Raw genomic sequence first — 23,140 nt, forward strand, 5'->3', positions numbered from 1 at the left:
AATCTGATCTGGATCAGATATAAGCTTGCTTCCATTTCTATTGAACTAAAAAAATGGGTTTGGCTTTAAAATTTATGCTGGCTGTGGGAGCCAAACAATAGCTGATCCTGTTTCTCAGGACAAAAGTGCCCCTTCTGCAATGCTGGAACAGATTTAAACTTGTACAGCAGCTTTCTAATGAGCACCGACTGAATTTGTACCTTCTGGCACATGACCGTGTCAGTTTTGCTACGGTACAGGACTAAGCAAGCCATAGAAGCAAAATCTTCAGGAAGAATCCAGCCTGCTGGCTGCTAAGGACAGACAAACCCCTCAGAACAAGATGCAGCCTCCACCTTCCCAGGGGAATATCCTGAGCACAGGGCCACAACATCAGGGTATTTTTCTCCTTCTCCACTCTCTAAACTGCTGCTCCAGTCCACATTGGAGCATCTCCTGGGAAGGGGGGACTGCAGATTTAAATCTCTCCAGGCTGGCGAGAGCCCAGCACACCTCCTCTCACTTCTCACACATGTGCTGGTATTAATTATTAGGCTGTTGGGTAAATGCTATCCCCGTCTGTCAGAGGCTCCACACAAATATGTCCTAATCGCTCCACTTCTTTGCAGCAATTATTTAGGGATATGCAGCTCATGCTCCAACCTGGCCAGGTAAGGCAAGGGCCATCAGAAATCCTGCGGTTGGATGCCTGTAGGTAGGCTGAATCTGGGCCCTTCTCAGTGTGGAAAGGGCCATACACTAACATACTGCTATCACCGCTGGCAGTTTCCAGTTACTGCAACCTGATTTATTTTCTCCAGTCAGATTTCCTGTGAGTGAAAGAGATGAAAACTCATCCGCGCAGTAGGCTCACGAAGACCCATTGGAAGTAATTTCACATCTACACGCTACCTTTGATTTAAAGGCAAATATGAGCCCCTTGGGTTAAAGATGAATTAAATATTTAAGAGCAGGAGAAAACTAAGTAACCGTCAAGAGTTTTGCCTCTCTTTATAGCTGAGCCATGTAGTATTAACTGTTGCTGAAATGACTCATTATGAGATGATGCTTGCCGGTGTGAAAGCAGAGAGAAAAAAATTCAGCACCCTGAAATACTGAAGCCTCTGGCTCAGTTTATCTTAAAATTTCAGTTTTCTGCATTAAATTAATTTCTCTGCTAATAACTTTGTAAACATACATACATGTAAGCCTGCCGATACACCACATCCTAATAAAAGACTGAATCATGCGTAGCTGCTCTCTAACAATAATTAAAAATTTATTGCTGCTTTTTTAAAGCATTTCCAAATTCAGAATTGTTTCACATATTAAACTCCCCACCCTGCCTTCTCTGAAGGATGCCTAATATTCAAACTGTTATTCAAAATGATTGCTCATGATGGGATTTCCAAGTGGCCCTGACATCCACCCACAAGCAGGGTTACACAGGTCTGCAGTGGGGAGAGTAATCCCAAGACCTGTGCTAGGTGAGATGTCAGCCTGGATGACAGGGAGGCCCCTCTGGCCTTGCTAGTTCTGATTCACACCCAGGTGACGTGTTTCTTCTTGCAAACATAGCCACAGGGTTGTTTTTTGTTTGTTTTTTTTTTTTTAATTGCAATGGAAGTTTAAATTACGCAGAAATATGAGGTACCTCAAATAAACCAGAAAGAGTCATGTTTGCTGTTGCCAAGTGTCCTTCTTACAGATTCCTCTCCAGTTGCCTCCAGTGCATGCTGGCATACAGCAGGTAAAAGAGTGCTGTAAGCAACAGTTGCTTTGCATTTCCCTCCATTAGGAATGGAAAACCAAACACTATCCCACACACCAAAATTAACATTTACAAGAATCTCAGTACTGCTGTTACACACGTGTGTGTCCATGTGTCTGCAGAGCATGAAGGACAGAAGTAACAAAGTGACATCTTCTGCCAAACTCCTAGAAGGATGGTATTGGAAAATATGGTTAAGAAAATTATATGGCGCTTATGCCTTAGCACAACATGCTATTAATCTGCCAGCATCAGAAACACTCTAAAAGAGTTAGTGTGAAGCTATTAATAATCTGCCACTCACGATAACCCCGTGACTCAACAGCACCTAACAGTATGTTTCCATCAGTCCCCATCATCTCTGAGTCCTGGACCTCAGGAGCTGGGTGACACTGGGACGGGAGAGAAGAGCTTCTCACCTCCTGTCTTCAAGGAACCTGCATTGTGTATAGAACCACCCCAACATTCCCGTAACAGCCAGCACAGGGAAATGGATGCCTTCAGGGGTGACGAGCCCACCTGCCTCCATGGACTGCACGGGGAATTCAGCAGGGTGAGCCCTCATCCCTCCTCTTGTTGGGCACTGGGGCACCAGCTCTGGCAGAGGGAAGTGGCTCAGTGCCCCCCCAAGCTGCTGTGGACCTGGTCCTTGCTGGGAAGGGGAGGAAAGTAGCCTTTGCCATGTGAGTCATGCCTTGGTTTTCTGGGAAAGGAGCAGAAGTGTCTTGGGGATCTCAGTAAGTGCCTGAAGATGGAACAACAGCAACAGCACTGCGTGGCCTTGCTTGCTCCTGCTCATTCTCCACCTGCCACCATCCACTTAAAGCCAAAGAGGTGCCTCAGCAGCAATGCTGAAGAAAATTACCTTTGGGGGCCTCAGGGCCCTAGTGGGCAAATTTGGAAGAGAAGTAATTAACAGGAGGACAGATAAATCCTCATTAAAACAAATAATCTGCCAACAGTCATGAATACTGTAGTGTCTAATCCGTAACTTCAGTCTCTACAACTGGCATACAGCAGTGTGGTACCTGAAATACTGCAAAAAGAAAACTGCTGACCAGCAGTGACTTCTTTTGCTCTTTCTTAAACTGCCACCACTTCAAATACCTCTGATTAAAAAAAAAAAATGCACCTGGGTGGATCAAGCACCAAGTAGAGGGACCGACTCATCTCCATCCTTCCTGGTTACTCTTGGAAAACAGGTTTTACAACCGTGGAAGCTCAGCCTCACACCGTAGCCTGATGCCTGAAACAACCGAACATTCTCCTTCTTGGCAGTTTCTTTTAGAGAACAGGAGCCCAGAGTGGATTTTCCCAGCAGGAGAATGTCAAAGGAGAATGTCACAGTCACCACTGCATGTTAAAGGTGGAAGAAATACTTCCAGACACAGATGTACAGGAGCTATTTGAAATTACGCCCTCAGAGACTAAGTGTTATACTCAGGTTTACTTAATGTGTTTTAGGAAACCAAATCCTGGCTTTATGGACTTAACAAATGCATGGGAATGATGGTATTCATGATTCTCTTTCTAAGCTGGTCCATCGTATACAAAGCACATATATGGCATTTTTCTTCCTATCTAAAGTTCATTTTAAGCTTTTTCTGCATTGGAAAATGCCCTAACCACACCTATCAGATTTTCAATCAAAACAGCTTTGGTGTCTGGTAGGGGCAGCAGAATTGGTCAATTTATTTCATAAAACTTTATGTACAAAGCAGCAGTATCCATGAACGTAATGGTCAGAATATAGAGTCTACAGGGGTAATTTTTATTACAATTTATAGCAAGATTACCCATACTCCACAGTTTTCAGATTTTATTGAGATTTTATGGGACTATATGGCTAGAACAGTTAACTGCATCCAGCATAGCTATGGTTCACAAAGAATGGGAATTGTCACTGAATGCACAGTGTAACTAATCTACCAGGGAATATTAATTGCTATGATCCAATCAAAGGCAATATTTAAAATCATTTCACCAGTCAAACAGTTAGCCATAAACCTGTAAAAGAATAGCTGTGTGGAGAAATACAGAGGTGAGAGTGATTGCATGGATGTAATATACAAACATATTTAAGCATCTCTCTCATTGGGTTGTATACATAAACACACATTTTATTATTTTTTTTAAGCAAAGGACTTTTCACTTTCTAAGCTATTTGAATGCCATGAGACCTCACCTACACAAAACCTACACTACTGACACTACTGAGATTTATCTCTCACTGAGCATCCAATACACAAATACCCTACCACCAAAAATAAACAGGGGAAATAGTAAGGACAGAATATATTTAATATTAAATACAATATTGCAAAGCCACTACAAAACAGTAGCAGATTGCAACTTATGTGCTGCAACAGTGTAGAGATACTTTAGACACTAGAAAGCTTCCAGCAGGTTGGTCTAAGGTACAGTAAAACCCAGGCAAGGATAAAATAAATTAGAAGTTTTATGCCTATGTTTCTGCTGGATCCTAACCTGTGGGATAAAAGCAACTAGATCAAAGCTCAGCCCTGGTGAGAGTACAGAGCTGAGGGACCAGAGGCATTCTTGGTGTGGAAGACAAGGAATTTACAGCTTCCAAAAGGTGCAGAGACTCAGGATATGTCGAAATGGACCTCCTCATGCTCTTTACACTGGACTTCACAAATGGACTTGGAATACACATTTACCTCTCTCCCTTCCTCAAACATGCTCCTAGTTAAAAGCATAGCACAATGCTAAATCCACCGTCGACAAATCTTAGAAGACTATGTGCTTCTATAGTGAAAAAACCCAAGCATATCACCAGTGAGTCACCAGAAACACAACTTTTCTGGAGATTTAAGTAGAAGACTGTTTATGGGTTTTCCCCGTAGCTAACCTAAGACACTTTATCTTCAAGCAAACTCCTTCTCAATTTCAAATACCACAGCATGTCTTGTAACCTGTATTTTAACTCTCCATTCTGGCAAGAATTACTGTTTACTCTAGTTCTTAAATGTAGGCACCATCTCCAGTAACACAGGTCCCACCCTGAATGCAAGCCTCTCCTCTGCTTGCTTCTCTTCCTGGCTATCCATTGCCAACCTGCTTCTCCTTTCCAAGAACCACTAATATTTCTTCCAGACAAACCAATCAAACAGGGGGAGAAAGAGTCAGCATTTTGGGGAATAGGAGGGGGGAGGTGGACAGGCTGGAATATATACAGCCACAAAAAATCTTTGTGTGTAACAACAAAAAAACTTGCAGTTAAAGTAGAAACTCTGCTTCAATGCAACTCCAACCCAAAATAATCATCTACTAAAATGCAGAAAGGATAATCACTTCACATGAAATAAAAAAAAGCAACACTAGTGGTTTTAATTAAGAGTCTCTTCCATAATTTATACAAACAGACCATATAAACTGACCTTGGAAATGGTTCTCTACATTTCTAACTTTGTACTACAAATTGAGTTTACTTTTGTGCAGTAAACTTTACAGTGGGCAGAAATAACAGGCTGCACTTTAAAAAAAAAAAAAAAAAAGCAACCCAAGGGCAGTGATGTTATCTAGTTCACCTGTTTTTAAGTTCCAAAAAAATCTGTAGCAAAAGGTATTGCATTTACTACTTATTAATGTATCCACGGTGAGGAATATGGCATGTGTAAGCTGAAAGGTACAATCTGTATTTCTAGTAGACACAGTAACAAAAATAGTCAACACCAACGGCTTTATGGATATTTACATACATGGGAAGCAGATTTAAGTTCAGTGGCAAATTTAAATTCATAGTGTTCTGACTGCTAGATTTTGCAAGTGGTTGTGTCTCCCGAAAACTTTTAAACCTGTAAGAGTGAGAACCCCAAACTCCAGAATTACAGAAGTTGCACAGGTCCTTGGTGCACCATCATCAGTAGGGAGCTTCTTAAAGGCCCTTCAATGGAGTAACGCTTCTGAACTACAGAGAACAATTTTAAAGGGTATTATCTTTGCCAAAACCTGCTACTAGAAGGACACAATTTGCCAGCAGTATTCGTGGATATCTTCTGAAAGCAAAGCTGTGGAAACACTCAGGTTAACGGGAGCAGAGTTTGTAGGGGAACCCGTTGCTGCCACAGTGGGCCCTTTCACTCCCGGTTGAGCCTCTCCTTGCTCTCTTTCACCCTCCCCAGATCTCTTTTCTACCCTTTTACTTTTTCCCCCTTCCTCTGCCTCCAGTCCTTTCCCACTTTTCCTCCTGAACATGTTCATACATCCACTGCCATCTTCCCACCTCTTCTTTTCTCCCCACCCACCTTCCACCTTGCCCCGCTCCCTGCTGCCCAGCCCCTTCCAACCTCCTCCTTGCCTCTTCCCAGACACAATTGTTTTTTTGCTTTACCCTTTAAGAGGATTTATATTTTATTCAGATCTCCAAACTTGGCTTGGTTTCTGCAAGTGCCTATAAAGACAAAAGAAAGAACAACAGTCCAAACCAAACTTGAGGCTCACGGCACAAAACACAGCTCTATAATTTATCCCCCCAAAAAAGCTGGAATAAGTTTTTCAACATGGAAAATGCTACATTTTTCTCTATGTTCAGTGTCAGGAAGCGTGGAATAGGTTTTTTTCTTGAAAGTTTCCTCAAAAAGAAAGAAAAAAGAAATAGCCTGAGGCAGGCATGTGGCATGTAAAATGTCAGCCTAAATGATTAACATACACTCAGACTTTGAGCAGCTGAAGACAGGGTTTTAACAGAAACCATCAGGGAACCTTATCTATAGGTGCTGCTACTTGCTGTGCCTCTAATTACACCTCTTAGCAATCCTCACCACTGCTGAACAGGCAGAAAAAAAGGTGAAAAAAAGAGTTTTTCATGGGATTTTAATACTTTGGAATACTTTGTTGTATAATAATGTCTAGTACTCGTCACCTACTCCACGCAGAAAAAACCTCCAAGGGCTTTTGAAGGCTTCGGATGACAGGACAACAGTGATGACCAAGAAAGGGAGAGAACTTTGTCTCTTTGCCAGGTGGTAGGGGGTGGCAAGGGGTGCAGCCCAGACACGCAGTGCCCACAGGTACTTGTGCCCGGCTCCCATCCCCTCTGTGCCCCAAGAGCCGTAACACATTACCACACTTTGCACATACGAAATACCGCAAGCATTAGGTTGAGGGGGCAACCCGCACAGCTGGGCTGGCAGCGTGGAGGCAGCACACAGAGACCCCCACTTTGGGCATCTCCCTGGTGGGCCTCCTTGCCAGTGCGTGCATCAGGGATGTCAGGAGGGGAAGATCCACAGCTGGCAGGAGTCTGCGTGTCACTCTGGGTGCACGCGCACACGTATGTGAGTGTGGTGGGATTACAGAACAGTGTTAGATATCTGTAGGAATTTAGTAAGGTTTTGTAAATGGCTAGTGTTTTATTACTGATACTGGACATACTGTCCACTGATTACCTTCTAATTATGTGTTGTTAATAAATTCCTAAAAATGCTTCGATCCTGATTTTGATTTACACTAGGTGAACTGAAAGGGTTTTATTCTTCAAAAAGAATCAGTCTGACAGAAGAGTGCTTTTGTAGCATGATACTCCTGGCTCCTGATGTCCCCCTCGGTGTAGCACGTGGAACAGGACCTGACTGGATGCTGCCGGCAGCTCATACATACACAGGCTAATTCTCTGCAAACCCATTTGGTTTTCAATGCTGCAGAAAGGGTTTGATTTAACAGGAAACGTTGCATGTAAAAAATAGGAGAGAGGAGGCAGGATGGACAGCAGAAACAAGCAGCACTTTGGGAGGCAGAAAAGGAGTTCCCAGACTCTCCTGAAGGAAGGTGTGATGGAGAACGCCAGGATGAATGAAGCCATGCAGAAAGATGTGCAGCCACAGAGGAGGAGATGACAGTATGGGTTAGAAAGATTAACAGATGACAAGGAGGGAGAGATGAAGCAGAGCTGCTGAAACTGGCACTCAAGAACAATCGGCAAGATGGGAAGGACTAGAAAAAATGGAAAAATAGAAAAAGAGGGGGAAACAGAAAAGGAGGTAGTGATTTCTGGTGCTGAAGGGAAGAGGGAATTCAACCATAACAGGAAGAAAGAAGTATTTGCTTAAACTACCTAGAAAAGGATCCACCAGGAGGACAGTTTTGTCCACGAGAGAGGAAGGTGTAACGGGAAGCATCAGAGGAAGCAGAAAGCCACCAGAGCAAAATGCCTGGAGGCAGGATTAGCAGGATGGTGGTGGTCTGAGAAGTTGTTGCAATAAAATTTAAAATGAAATGGTTCTAGTCAAACCTGGAAGGAAGAGGAAAACTCAGCATGAGGAAAATAAAATTGGGAATAAGGGGGGGAAAAAAAAACTTTCTCCATATCCTGTTTCCTGCATTTTTCCGCTAAGTACCTATATCTAGAAAAGTAGGAGAGACCTGATCTTAAGTCTGATGTAATTTTCATTAATTTTAGCATTGAAAGTATCCCTGTTCAGGGAAGTGCCTAAGTTTATTCGAGTTGAAAAGGACTTGGATACAGGCTAATGTAGAATATAACTTTAAGTGCTTCCCAACCACACTCCTGGATCATCAACATGGTGACTAATTTAGCACCAAAACAGTAACAGCACAGAGATTATGTGACAAATGCTGCTTATGCTATCTGTGGTTTGACTTTTTTTCAGCATGCATATTTTTTTGTATCTGAAAATGATCAATGTTCATGTAAAAGTTGATAGTTGTGACTCTAGATGATTTCAAACCTGCGTTTTTCCTTCAGCTGGTAGAGGATTAGCAACCAATTCAATTTGACCTTTATTTCTTTTCTTCAGCACAAGACTGACCACTGAAGGGAAGTCAGTCTGCACACATACGAAAACTATTTAATCACTTAAATTTGTGCAATATCATTGCATATTAATATTTACATTTTTTTACATGAAAGAAAGAAAAACACACTCCAGAAAAAGCTGACAAAAATGACTACCTAGAGTGGATTCTTGCCCATTATTCTTCTATTGTACTTATTCAAAATAACCTGAATATTTATATGAAAAGAATTAGTAATAGCAAAATGGGTACAATTGATGACAAAAAATAAACTAAACAATGCTTAATCCCTTCTTTTTCTTTAGCTGTACATTAATAGGTGCTACAGGGCTGGTTAATGATCTCTGCCAATAACAGCACAAAGGCGATATTGTCAGGGCAGCTCAGGAGGCCCAGAGCTCATGGGCTGAAATCCCTATGGCACATTAAATTCTGGAATTTTGTTGACAAAACTGGGGTAGCAAAGTTCCAGTTTTACAAGATCAGGAGGTGCTTCCTATAGAGGAGACTATACCAGAGCCAACTAGCACCTTTGAAAAGAAAACAAACGGGAAAAATTCTGGATGAGCTCAAGGTCAGGTGCAGCTCAAAGCTCCAAAATCAAAATACAGACTAAAACTTAGGGTTTTTCCCCCCCCAGACAACATGGTGAAAAGTTCTGCTTTCATTCATCGTTTCTTGACATAACAGCACAAAGTCCTACAATTACATCACTGTATGAAGTGCAATAAAACTTCCTAAACCATCATTTTGATTCTTAAAAACAAAATCCAGATCAGTTGTGAGCTTGTTTCCTACACCCAAGCCTGTTGAGAGGGCACAGTCTACACTAGGGTACTGAGGGAACAGAATGAGAACCAAAGAGTTGTGGACAACAGGATGCTACTAAATGTCAGAATGACTCATCACTGCAGTCCTGTACAATAATACACAGTCGCAAGTATATCAATAACAGCTGTGAAAATTGAACGAAAAAAGGTCTTTGGCTTGTAGAGACCTGTTCATTATGCAATTAGGTACATAAGAGGTGTTATAAAGATGTATTACTAAATGTCCTGTGCTCTCATATACCCTAAAAGTAAGGTAATCTGTCAGTACCCTCCCTTTCCACCTCAAGCAATACCTCCTTTACAGGGGAGAATTAGCCATATTTTATTCACTCACATGCAATGAACCTTGAAATGAGTCTGTCTCATTTCTTTCCTCACATTCCCATCTCTGCCACTAATGCCTTTTTTTATAAAGTCATGCTTTTCAGAGTGTCCGGACACATCTGTTTTCTTCTTCCACCTATCATGTCACCATCTCTTAACAAGTTTTCGCTTCCTCAGTAACAGTTATGTTCTCATTTTTTCTTGCTTTCCAGCTCCCCTTTCTATGTTCTTTGGACACCTCTCCAAGAGTGTATCTGTCCTTCTGGCATGTGCTTTCTTCCTCCCTTCGCACCTCCATGTGCCTCTCAGGTCCTGTGTCTGCAAAACTCATTCCCAACATACACACTCTTCCCTTCTGCTGTTTAATTTGGAAGAAGAAACCTAATTCAGATTTGCACTGCCACTCCTTGAGCTTAATAAAACCTACCTCTCTGCACCTGCTACCACTTTTTGGTCCTAAAGTCTTTCCTCTGCACGTTCCTACAGACCGACGACTGCTTCCCCTTTGTGTGGTAACAATCCTTCCAGTATTCCTTCCCTTGCCAAATCTGTATCACCTGGTGAGTTTTCCATGTTCATTTCATCTATGATGTTTTATATATCACCACTATTCCATTGCCTAACTTCTTCAGCTTCTGGGAAGGATATATTCCTCTCAGGACAAAACTTGCCATGAGTTGTCCAAGCACCTAACACCACTGCTGACCTCAACCTTTACAAAAATATTTATTTTTAAGAGCATCTGGAATAAGACTTTTAAAGGTTCTCTCAATAGTGTAAGTTATATGCCTTTTCAGCAAACAGCATAGTAAGTTTGGAAACTAACAGCTTTATAATGTTGTTACATTTTCCTCATACAAAAATAGTTTTAGAGATGCCATAGATGCACAAAACTGGTTCCACCTTACCTTTGACGTGGCTTCTCCCATCCTCCAACAATGGTACGACTATAGTGTTGTTCATATTCCCAGGTGATCTCACAGCTGTATAGACAACAGGTACTGACTGTACCACCACGGGGATACGGTGCACATGACTCATTTTGTTGGACTGTAAGTTCATGGGGCTTGAAGGTGGTACTGGATGGATAATGTGCAAAAATTGCTGGCCTCCAACACCAGATGCAGAAGCTACAAGAGGACCTGGAGTTAATACTGATGGTACAGATGCTGCTGAGGATACTGATGTTATTACTGTGGGTGATGAAGCTGGCCGACTAGAAGATGAAGAAGTAGAAGTAGAAGAAGGGGAGGAGGCTGATGCTGTCATAGAAACCGGTGAAGATGAAGCTGCTGTAGGGGACGACCTGGCTTTGTTTATTGACAAGTCCACTGGTTCAGTCTGCGTTTGGAAATGGTCTGTAGATAATGAATCCTCCACTGGGTCTGCCTTCATGTTGTTTAATAACAAAGGTACAGCTTCCATATCTGGGTAGTTGTGGACGTTTGGAGACTGTTGGAGAAGGACAAAGGGACAGTTACATACATGGCTGAAGATGACCTGCACATCCAATTGCTAATATACATCACACAACTTGGTCACGGACATCACAGGATTTGTTTCCTTTTCTTATGTCAATTCTTAGTTTTAAAGTACAAATCATGCTAGAAAGCACAGACATGTCCAGTTTGAACAGAACATTAAAAAAAGTTCTACTCTCATTTGTTACAAGGTGGCTGTACAAAATCAACCTGTTGCTTTGCACTATGCAAAGTCACCCGTGACAAAAAATGTTACTATCTCCACAGGTAACCACTGCTTATATTGAGAGGACATTTCTTCCCAACATACAACTTTAAGCTACGCCATTCCTCTCTTGTGTCATCCTCAATGGACATGAAGAAAAACTGGTCACCACCATTTTCCAAACAATTTTCTGCATGCTCAAAGACTGTCATTTCCCCCTACTTGTCTACCTTCTTTTAGACTAGCAGACCTTGCCTTTTTCTTATAACCTTGCCTCTTTCTGTTATAAGTCAGCTTTTAAAGAACAAGCCTTAGCATTGTTGTTTGCCCTCTACAATGATCTTTGCATTTTTTTCCATACCACTTCTCAGAAGGCAGTGCCGTATGCTAAACACAGACTTTCAATGCTTGACTTTCTGCATTCTGCACGGTTACGGATAGGTTACTTACAGGTCAATAGAAAGCCTCTCATTTCTATGGTTGCCCTGTTACAGGCAGCAAGGGCTACAACAATTCATTATTCAAAATTAGCACATTAGATAGCCTTCCCCATTGTTATATTTCTTAATTTTTTTTCATGCTAATTAAAAACAATTTTCTGACTTTGCAAAATAACTTCTATGCATTAGACCAACTCTTTCAAAGCTGGTTGGTCTAAATGTATTCTAGACTGGTGCCATCTGCTATTTTTGCAGTTATATTCCTTATTTCTATCATCAAAGAGGGTAATAGAATTTTTGAATAATGCTAGGCCAAAGACAGATCCCTGGAGAAGCTCATTTGATATATCTTTCCTTTTTGACAGTACATCATTAATAACTACTCTTTACAAATGTTTTTTCAAGTAATTTTCAATAGGCAGAGCAAGGAAGGAAATGCCCATCGATAACCTGGTAGTATGACAAAGCATAGCTCTCAGCTCCTCAGCTAAGTACCTCCATGGCCCTGCACCGCAGCAGAGCTTCTCTACAGGCATACACATGCTGTTATGTGCTGTAGTACAGAAAACCAATCTCAATAAAAAACATTTGCCAAGCTACTTCAAATCTCACTTGACCCAAAGCAATTATTCCATATACAGATCTAACAAGCAATCTTTTTATGGTACCTAAGCAGCTCTAAATGCATTCTCTCCGTCTCTAGATTACAGTCTTTACTAAGTGTGTAAAAACATTAAGTTAGAAATATTTAAGCCACAAATATTTAGTTCTTCTACTCTAAAATAAGCTAACAATCAAGCAAGCTCTGAATTCACTTCGGGATTTTTATAATCAACGATGTTAAATATTTTCATGCAGAAACCTCCTGGTTTTGAGTCAGAGCCAAATTTCATCACAGAATGAAGATCTATTACAAAAGGAAAACAGAACACTAATATTAAAAATTATAATAATAACAGCCTAAGTGGGTATTATCCCTGGCATGCTGAAAGATGAGCCGTTCTAGCAGATCCCATCTATTCAGCTGATTCAGGCTGGTTCTTGGATCTGACGCTTTCCCCCATTTGAAAGCAAGAGCACGTCTGGAACAGTGAGTGTCTTCTTCTATTCATACACAAATCAACTTAAAAGAAAGTGACCCCAATTCATCCGGCCACTGGACCTTGATGTAAGACAAACAACAAAAGGAAAAACTCTTATTTATAAAGGCAATGGTAAGTTCTCCTGCTAAAAAAGATGATGGAGTAAAGAACAGCTACTTCTCAAAGCGTTGAGAAGTAACTCAGTTACTTCTCACCAGCTATGAGTGACAAGGTTACAAAAATCTCTTCCTCAAGAATGCAAAACTGCCTGTGACTGCCCAGTGATGATTCCTGGTAACTTCCTCTGACACACCTTACCCTGGCTATTGTCAGTAACCCCCACATTACGCACACCCTATGTGCCATGATAAAGACAAAGCCATCAACATACATGACACAAGTAGTTCATTTGTCAAATCCTGACAAGGTCTTATATACGCCATGGGCAAACAGACTGGTTCTGCTGACCTAAACAGATTGGTACTAGGAGTGAAGACAAGGTGGAGAGGGACACCCTGCACAGGCTATACCCAAATCTTCGTAAGATCAAAGGCAACATCTTCCACCTTAAATGTTTGAGAGGAGGGGGAGAAACAGGTTTAACTTGTGTACAAGGAAGATGAGGGATCCCCTTGTGCACATGGCTTGGCAAGGGTCATCTAGGAGCAGTACGAATCACCAGCTCCATCCACAGGGCAGATGAATGTGCTACGGAGAAAATCCTACATATTTACATACTTCCAGGCTTCCCCTGGGTGTCAGGGGAAGATTTCAGTTTGACTCAATGCCACTTGCCTCAGCAGCACAACACTCCTCCGAGCTTACCCTCTGTGAGCTGAAGGATGGATTACCCCACTGTTGCTGTCCTCTGTTGCTCTTCAGAGCACCCTCAGGGACTTGCTGTACCCAGCATATGCACATCAGACTGCTCCCAGGAGTATTCTGACTTCTGGGATACTTCTGAGGCTGGAGAGAAGGGATCCACACAGACCTCGAAAGCAGTCCGTCACTAAACAGAGCGCAGCCTGCCCCGAAGGCCCACCTGCCTTTGCAGCAGGCAGTGTCAGGTCCCTTACAGGAAGAACCCCCAAACCCTTGTGCAGCTGATACCACACAAACTACTTGTTCCATGGATAAGAGTCAATTGTATTGAGATAAGGTGCAGATCATGACTCACAGCTTATTCCAGATTGTGCTACGAGCAGGCCTTTTTTTTACTTTAGTAATTACACCTAGTATTTTGGGAATAAAGATAAAAAAGGAAGAAAGTATTGTAACTGCAGTCTACAAATCACTTTCTCTTTTTTCTCTTCTGCATTTACATTTGTAACTGTACCTTCTTTATATCGCATCCACCTTTTGGTATGTACACCCTTTTCTCCAGAGCTGCTGGAAGGGCCATACAGTCTCTATGTACTATAGTAATATAGTTGATATTATTCTTTCAGTCTTCAGTAGTGAAACTAAACTCAAACCTGAACTTTATAATCCCTTCATGAATTTCTCCAAACAGGATGCAAACCAGTATGTCCCTCAACAACCTCCTTTCCCTGCCCAAACTCTAAGACTAATAATGCCCTTTCTTTGGTAAATTCAGGCTGTGACTGATGTCAGTTGACATTACAAAACCCAGCAGGATCCTTAGCAAAACAGGTCTGTACATCCCATACTTAAGTTAAAAATTGTAAACAAGTGCTACATTTTTTTCTGCTGGCAGGGACACCTTCCACCAGAGCAGGTTGCTCAAAGCCCCATCCAGCCTGGCCTTGAGCACTGCCAGGGATGGAGCAGCCACAGCTTCTCTGGGCAGCCTGTGCCAGTGTCTCACCACCCTCACAGGAAAGAATTTCTTCCTGATGTCTAATCTACATTTACCCTCTTTCAGTTTTAAGCTATTCCCACTTGTCCTATCCCTACACGCCCTTGTGAAAAGTCCCTCTCCACCTTTCTTGTAGGCCCCCTTGAGGTACTGGAAGGCTGCTACAAGGTCTCCCTGTAGGCTTTGCTTCTCCAGGCTAAACAACCCCAATGCTCTCAGCTTTTTCTCACAGGAGAAGTGCTCCAGCCCTCTGATCATCTTTGTGGCCCTCCTCTGGACTTGCTCCAACAAGTCCATGTCCTTATGCTGGGGGCCCTAGAGCTGAATACAGTACTCCAGATGGGGTCTCATGAAAGCTGAGTAGAGGGGGAGAATCACCTCCCTCAATCTGCTGGTCATACTTCTTTTGATGCAGCCCAGGACATGGTTGGCTTTCTTGGCTGCAAGTCAATTGGATGAAAAACAATTGGTTGTGTGGGTTTTTTTCCTCGCATCTAACTATTCCTGCCTTTCTGTCCTCACCTACTGAACTGGGCTTCTTGTGGTGGTGTGGGCTCAACTGATTGCTGGTCTGGGCATCTGAAACAGGTTTTCCCCATCTGTATCCTGAAAGTGCCTGTGTCGGTTTTGCAAACTTCATTTTGGTTTTAGGGGTCTAAACTCTGTTGTTGAGTTTGGCAGCTTCCAGAGCATTTGGTGAGTTAAAAAGGGTTCAGCCTGAGGTCCCTGCAACCCAGTGGGCTGCCTTGGATGCCTGCCCAGCCCATGAAAATAAAACATGAAGGGGTACAGCTGCACGTGGCTTCCCTCGTCTCACTGCTCCTGCCTGCTGGTACAAAGGAGAGGGGCAGCTTCATCCCTGCCTCCAGCTGGTACTCAGAGGCAGTTCTCAGCAATGCCTCTCTCTGCAGCACTGTTGTCACATCCTTATGCTGTTCACCATCCACGCAAATCCTGGCTGAAACAGAACTGGAAGGCAGGTCAGGATGGCTCCCTGCTAGAAAAGGCTTTTTAATAAAGCTTCAGCCTTTATTAGTCAGTGCTTTTGTCTCATGCTTTTTGTGCCTGCCCTTTAAAGCTGTACACCAGTATTCTCTGTGGTGCTCTGTTTCATTAGCTTGCCATTAATAAAGCCTGCCAGGAACCTAACACGTGATTTTCCTATTCACAAAGCTTTTTTTCAGCTGTGTAAAAAAGCATTCCTTACTGCCCTTTTCCCTGACCATTACAGAAAAACAACCAGTCAGCCACACAACCAGCCACAAGACCCTGAGCGAAGCACAGTGAAGTTATGGCTGATAACACCTTATCTGCTGGATGGCCATCCTTTCCCACACAGTTCTACTTCTTCTTCTTTCCAGCCCTCTGAACTCCACCTCCTCTTAACTTACATGGGAGAAAATTTTGCAACAGCCCCCTTCCACACTCTTAATCTATTCATAACCAAGCATGAAGAGCTCATAGTTTCCATGCAGCTCAGGTTAAAATCAGTGAAAGAGCAAACATCAGTTTTGTTTTCGGCAACTCATCCTGACACCTTGCAGTTAATCAACTTCACAGGGTACTAAGCTTCAGTGAGCCTTTATGCCTCTGTGGAGTTTTACTGCTCCTGCACAACGGAGTTTACAAACCTCCAACAATCAGTTGTCAGCTTTTAAAGTGTTCTTCCTTTCTGGCAGCAATCTGCCAAGGTCAAACAATTTGTAAGAAAGCATACCAAAAAAGCTGTCCTTGATGACGGAAACTGAACAGACTAAATTTAGCATTTATAAAATAAGCCATCTTTGAGGACAGGAAGTTAGAAAATAAAATGCTGAAAATTTAACTCTTCAGTCAAATCACACAAAACCCCTTCCTGGTTTGTCATTGTGCTGCCTCACCTCATTCTGCTCTGGCAGTAGAAATTTCAGGCAGGATGATTTTGTTTTGTCAGAGTTAAAGGAGACTAAGATGAGAAAAATCATACTCCTTCTGAAAAGCTATCCACAATTTTAACCATGTCATTGCCACTGCTGTACCAAAATGCCAAAGATCGGCAGTGCAGGCATGCAGTCTTCTGGGCAGGCAGTGCAGAACCGGGCCCAGCTAGAACAGCTTTCAGCTGTGATCATCATGCTTGGAGGGTGAAATCTAAATAACAAGGAATATTCTGCAGGTTACAGGTATTCTAACACTTCATGGCAAAAGGCAAACATGCTAGGTTCAAAATGGCAAAAAGCACTTGCTCTAGCACTTGCATAGCACACAGATGTGCATACAACTCTAATGCCTTGAGACATGCAGGTAGATTTGGTTTAGGCTATGGTGTGCTCATCTTTAGTATACCATTTCTTTTCTAAAATCAAAACTGACTATTTTCCTCATCTTTCCTGTAGATCAGGGTAGAAAGCTCACCCCCCTCAAAAACTAGTTCTGTAGGTGCTTACCACGAAGCATACCTGCCTGCATGGGGTTTAGTCCTGTCATGCCCCAGTGAGGCACTTGCAAACATCAGCACATGGCTAGCTTGGGAGAGTAGGAGCTTCAGCACTTCAAAGAGCCCTGGTAAGTTAGGGCTCAAGCATCCAGTGCTTTACTCAGGAGTCTTGTTTTGTTTTATCTTGCTAACCTATGAGTGAACTCTCTTCGAAATTACCTGAAGAGACGTTTTTGAAAACGCATTCCCATCATAAGAAATTACATTCACAACACTCACACGCTTCCGCCTGAAAATCTCCACTTCAACCAAAGCAACAAAATACTCTAAAGAAAGGAAGAAGTAATAGAAACTGCAAAAAAAATGAACTAAACAACCTCTATGTGAAACACTTTGTTATCCCCCTGAAAAGAAGATGCATCCAAGACTCAACTATGCTCACTTTGAGATATGGCTATTATTACTGATCTGTACATGAGGGGTGCACCAGTAGAGCACCGAGAGACAGCTGTATAAAATCAGAAGGATGAACACATAGACAGCAGAACACTAAAAATGAGTAAAATACTTAAAATTCGTTTCCAACTGCAAAAGCACCAAGTGAACAGGCATTTGTGCCTTTTTGCTTGAGGCTGCTGCTGCAGGCTTTCCCAGGCTGACAGAACTGCTCAGCTCGGATGCACTGGACAAACGCAGGAGGTCACGCTGAAGAAGAGAACAAAATGCAAGACAGCTGGATCTTTCTGCTTTTTTTTCTTGAAGCATAAATCAAAAAGTGGCTTACTACTGGTTTTCAAAAACGGTTGCTCAGGGTCAAGGTTAAATTTGTGTTCCAAGGAAGAAAAGAGATCCTCAAGAGACAGCACTCCCAAACAGGGTTGAGTCAGACTCTGTTACAAGAACTCCCATTCAAGATTTTCTAAAAAGCACCAGTTGGCACTGAGAAAGACAGAGGGTAGAGTCCAGGAATTATTAAAATAAAAAGAGATGGAATGAAAATGCATTTAAACAAATGGGAATCAATTCAACAGGAAAGACTGAGAGACACCCACTTTAAAGTAATCATGATTCACTTAATGTATGATTATCTCTGCATAACACTTGGATGTTTGATTTCAAAGTGGACGTTTCCAACCCTCAAGGCCTAGAAATAAAATTTTCCATTCTCTTTGAGAGTCTGAAGAGGCAAAAGAAACTCAGCACACGCTACAAGGCCTGGGTGGCCTCTGTTAGTAGAGTGTTGCTAGAAGTGTAGAACCTATGGAAGATGCCCCAAAAGAGAATGAACTAAGAGCTGGGGAGACCAAATTCACACCCACCACTCATACATGGACAAACAAAACTCAAGCTGCACGGCTGTAAAAATTGCCTTTTAACATTTCCTGAACAGGCATGCTACGGTGTTATTGCACAACTACTTGAACACTAAAAAAGTACCACGTGCTGCAACCTTCAATATCAGCTCAAACTAGGACTGGGGAAACATGCTTCGAAATGAAAAGAGATCCCTATGCAAACAGCATTAATTTTTAAGAATGTTTAACAATGAACGCAAATACATCTAGTGTGAAATTACTTATTTTTAAATAATATATTTGCAAAGGCAGCGTAAGCGTTAAGGTTACTTGGCATTTAACCCTCCTGCCCCAAAACCAACAGGTTTACCAAAGGATTTCTTCAATGGCACAGAAGGAGAACATGTGTTTACAGACTTCTATAGCCCAGTAAACTAATCAGCTCCTGTACTATGTAGTACATTAAATGTAAAAACTATACATTCCTTGAACATGAGGCTAAACTCTCACGATCTCAAACTCTATGTGGGCCTGCTGTGATTTTTTTGAAAAGCAACAAAACCTACCCCCTTGATCCCTAAATCATTAACATATTCAGAAAACTAGATGTTTAGCTTAGATGTATTATTTAGATTTCAGCAGTGTTACTAGAATGCTGTATCAAAGGAAGAATCTGTTGAAAGAAACTAATTTATGCCCATCGCTACAACACAAGTCTTCAAGAGAAATTAGTCTAACAAAGGTGTGGAACAACAGCAGTGTAAGATGTTGCTTGCAATATTAATTGCTTAAGCGTATAAAAAATATTGATGTTATATTTGTATTCCCTGTACTAATCTATTTTATATTTGAGAATAATTTCTGAACAAATGGCAGATCCCTAAATAATTGTTAAAGGGTAGGTAAAATACCATTTAAAAAAATATTGTATTGCCCCCATTCAGAATTATTTTGGGGATTTAAAAAAATGTTAGTTATAAAATCCCAGATGACAAGAATTTCATACATCCACTTAACAGCTCTCCTCATTTTCCCCCTGTTTTTGGGGTGTAACTCTTCCCCTTTTTTATTTCATTTAGTTCTTTATTTTCTCTAATCCAATTTTCAATCCAAATCTTTTCATTTAGTTTATTCAAAACCTTGAGTTAACAAATTTGAGTCCTTGATGTTTACATTAGAAAATAATAAGAAAAACTGTACTAGATATACACTGGGATTTTTAAATGAATTTTGTTTTGTCAATCCAGACTAGCTACTCAGCCTCATGTGGAATATATCAGGAACTTTCCACAAGTACCTACCAAGCAGATTTGTTGAGAGAGACGTTCACCAAATTGCCAGGCTTGGTGAAAGTGATTTGTGAAAAAAGCGCACAGCAGCATTTACATTACTAAATGAAAATATTCTAATTATATTCTACAATTTATTTCTAACATGGAAGCATTCCATGTTTCCACACAAACCAACTTGCACTGAAAAACAATAAAAGCCTCAGGAACAATTTGCAGCCAACAATTTGCTGAAGATCCACAAGTTAAAATTCTGATGCAAAGCTTTGTTAAATATTTTCCTACTCTGCATATCATCACACAATATACATAAATATATTAGCAAAAAAGGCAAATAATGCACAAGACTATTGTTTATACTCTTTAACCACCTGCAAGCTGTTGCCCAGATCCAGGCAAGACTCAGCCATGTCCCCACCAGCCTTGGAGCTCAGCATTCACAAACTGGTCTCGCACTTTCACGTCATTCCTCCTTGGGTAAGCAGTGCCAGATATTGCAAGTGGACCCTGTGCACCCAGTAAATACAGCTGACATGAAAAAGGCACAAAAGACTGGGCAGTTAATTCTTTTCAATTATTCCTCATTACTCCGCCTTGCATGCCCTCTGAGGTATGACAATACCTATGAACTACTTCAACAATTCTACAGGTATCTGATGAACACACCAGGAGTGGTGGTGGTAGAGATGCATTGCCTGACACTCACATCTAACGTATGATCCATACACTGCAACTGGGTTTCCTCTCTGTCCCTCTCTCTGCTTGTCTTTCTTCATCTTAAGTTCCACCAGAAGGATTATTTTTTTTCCCCAAAGGAACATCCTTCTTCTGTTTACTGTCCTTCAAGCTGAAGTTTAAGGTCATTTTGTTCTTCTGACCTCTCAATTCAGATTGCATCTCAATTTCAACATACTTTTCTTCACTAAAATAAATACACCGCATAGAACTAATTATAGTTAGGTCTGACTGAAATTAAGCCTTTCAGTGGTTTAGAGGGAAGAAGAAAAAGGCTCACTTTAGAGAGACAAAGTTTAAAAAGTCTGTACTAAAACTAGCACTTTTCCAGTGTCTGTTCCTCAGACTTCCATGATAACCTACCCTAGAACTGGCTGTCGGTCCTAATGAAATAAACATGCCTGGTACCATTCGCTGGTACTGAGGGTCCATGGCCTGAATCTGTACAGCCAGATTTTCTCATCCTCCCAGCGTGGGTGGCTCTTCCCCAGGCTTGTTAAACTGCATGCAACAAGCTTGCCTCTAACCTCCTCGCACTCCGCCTCCTGCTTGCAACTGCCACCCTTCCTCTGGGACTGGGCAGCGCCAAGGAGGACCATCAGCTAACCTCGAAGAAGGAAAAAGAGCCAAATTTGGGAGGAGAAGAATAACACTGGCTGGAAAAAAGCCCTACGGAGGCAGACAAAATGCAGAGACTAGGTCTGGCGCTGTCTGGGAGAAGAAACTGATAGCGAGTCCTGGCTGGGAAGGCTGGAATACCATCAGCAAAGAGACCAGGGCTCCAAGGGGTCATGAGAGGTGAATCTGCAAATTAAGGAAATTAGGCATTTTAAATCCTAAGAAAGTCATTAGGTCACCTAAATGTCACCTCAGATGCAACTGGGAGGACTATGAGATGATGATGAGGGTGGGAAGGAAAATGGTGCCCATCTTCTTGGGTGGTAGGGTTGGCTGGGAAGGCTGCGGGGCTTGGCTTAATGTGAGGAAGAGCATCCCAGCCTGCAGAAGAGGAGACAGGTCAAGCTGGGAGTGACCAGACAAAAGGGTTTGTGCCAAGTAAAGCAAAAATGCCCTGCCAGTGCCTGGCATGGGACCCGAAGCTGCTGAGGTTCACCATTCCTCTGCTGTCAGCAGATATCCCTGAAATCCACTGGTGAAACATCCTACCCCTCCACAAAACCCACCCACAAAAAATGAAGACAAGATGTGTGTATTGCAGCAATTGCCCACTACAGGGTCTGATCAAAGTTAGCACAGCCCTCCTCCTAACACCACCCAAAGGCAGATTGTTTCATGTTAAGGTTTCACAAACGTTCTTCTAACACAGCTTTTGGGAAGGGAGGATGGGATGGCTATTTCTGACTTTTCCCCCCCCAAACTGAATGTGCTCTTATATAAACTATGAATATGTATGTTTGGAAAATTAGTTTTTAATGCTTCTGGTAAGGATTTTGATTCTAGTCACTGACCTTACATACTTACTTACTACTTAAGTCACAGTACTTACTAATATAGAGGACGAAGAATAAAAAACCAACCCTCTCTGTGCACCTTCTCTGACTCTACATATATATATACACTATAAAAATTACAGTTAAAGGTTAAATAAGATAGGATATGGATTACGAGATGGCCAACATATTGACACCTGCAATTGACACATGGACCATCAGACAAACACTCAGGTACAGACCATTTAATGCAATACTCTGGAGCTGATTATGAAGACTTCCTTGTCTCAGTTCTTATCCGATGGCAGTAATAATCACTTACCAATTGCCACAAACTGATTAGCCTTCAGAAATCTCCTTTAGACAGGGATATTACAGAGTACTTCCACTTTTCAGAAGGGATAACGTAGGGGGAGAACCTCAAGAGCTTTCCCAGTACTACAATATCAAAGTTTAGAGTTACAACATTAAAGCTAAAACATAATACTTAGTAAAGAATCAAATGACTTCTAACCATGAAGACTTATTTAAAGTATTTTATTTTTTCTGATTCTTAAGGGTACTGAACATAAAAAGCATAGAAAAAAAATCTATCATCATTCACAATAATTTTCCTGCTCTAAAGTAAAGCCAATTGTACAAACACATATTCTTATTTCTTCATAATTTCAATCTTAAAAACAATATATATCTCAGGAACTAAACTAAAACAAACTCAAACTGATTATTTTTTTTAATAGCTAATACTACCACAGTGATTTTTATTAAACAGCAGAAGAAACTGGGTATTTTGGGGGTTTTCTCAGAAGACAGTAATACAAAACTGGTATGATCACCATGTTTTAGTTAAGGATGACATCATGCTAAATTTGTTCCAGGACTAATTGTTTTTAAACAGAAAAAAGGTCAATTTTCAATAAAATTGTTCATAGCAGCAGCTTAAAAACTTTTCATTTCCTAAGCTCATATAGACTTTGAAATATATGACAGTCCCCAAAATTAAATTCCATCTGAGACAAAATTGTGGGTTTTTGACTACCACTAATACACATAAAATACCAGATTAGACACCTAAAGCTAAAGTATAGGTAAAGCAATTCTCTTGAGTCGCCTTAAGAGATAGATACTTCAATTTACTGGAAACTTCTTACATATTCCCCATGGTGACAAGGGCAACAAACTATTTCTCCCACTTGTCCAGAGAAAAAGTGGAAGAAATGGAAAAGGAGAAAAGAACCCTTTTGTT

The 23,140-nt window shown here is 41.5% G+C and overlaps 1 protein-coding gene across 9 annotated transcripts in view; it reads right to left on the bottom strand.

The window, feature by feature from the left end:
• Positions 1–23,140, bottom strand: part of KLF12 (KLF transcription factor 12) — a 279,952-nt gene that overhangs the window by 113,210 nt on the left and 143,602 nt on the right. For all 9 annotated transcript variants that reach the window (XM_080374430.1, XM_080374423.1, XM_080374427.1 and 6 more), the window contains one exon: positions 10,590–11,133. In XM_080374430.1, the coding sequence (XP_080230556.1) occupies positions 10,590–11,133 (544 nt within the window). The remainder of the gene's footprint in view (positions 1–10,589; positions 11,134–23,140) is intronic.

The sequence above is a fragment of the Falco punctatus genome, assembly GCF_963210335.1.
Source record: "Falco punctatus genome assembly, chromosome: 2".
Lineage (NCBI taxonomy): Eukaryota > Metazoa > Chordata > Aves > Falconiformes > Falconidae > Falco > Falco punctatus.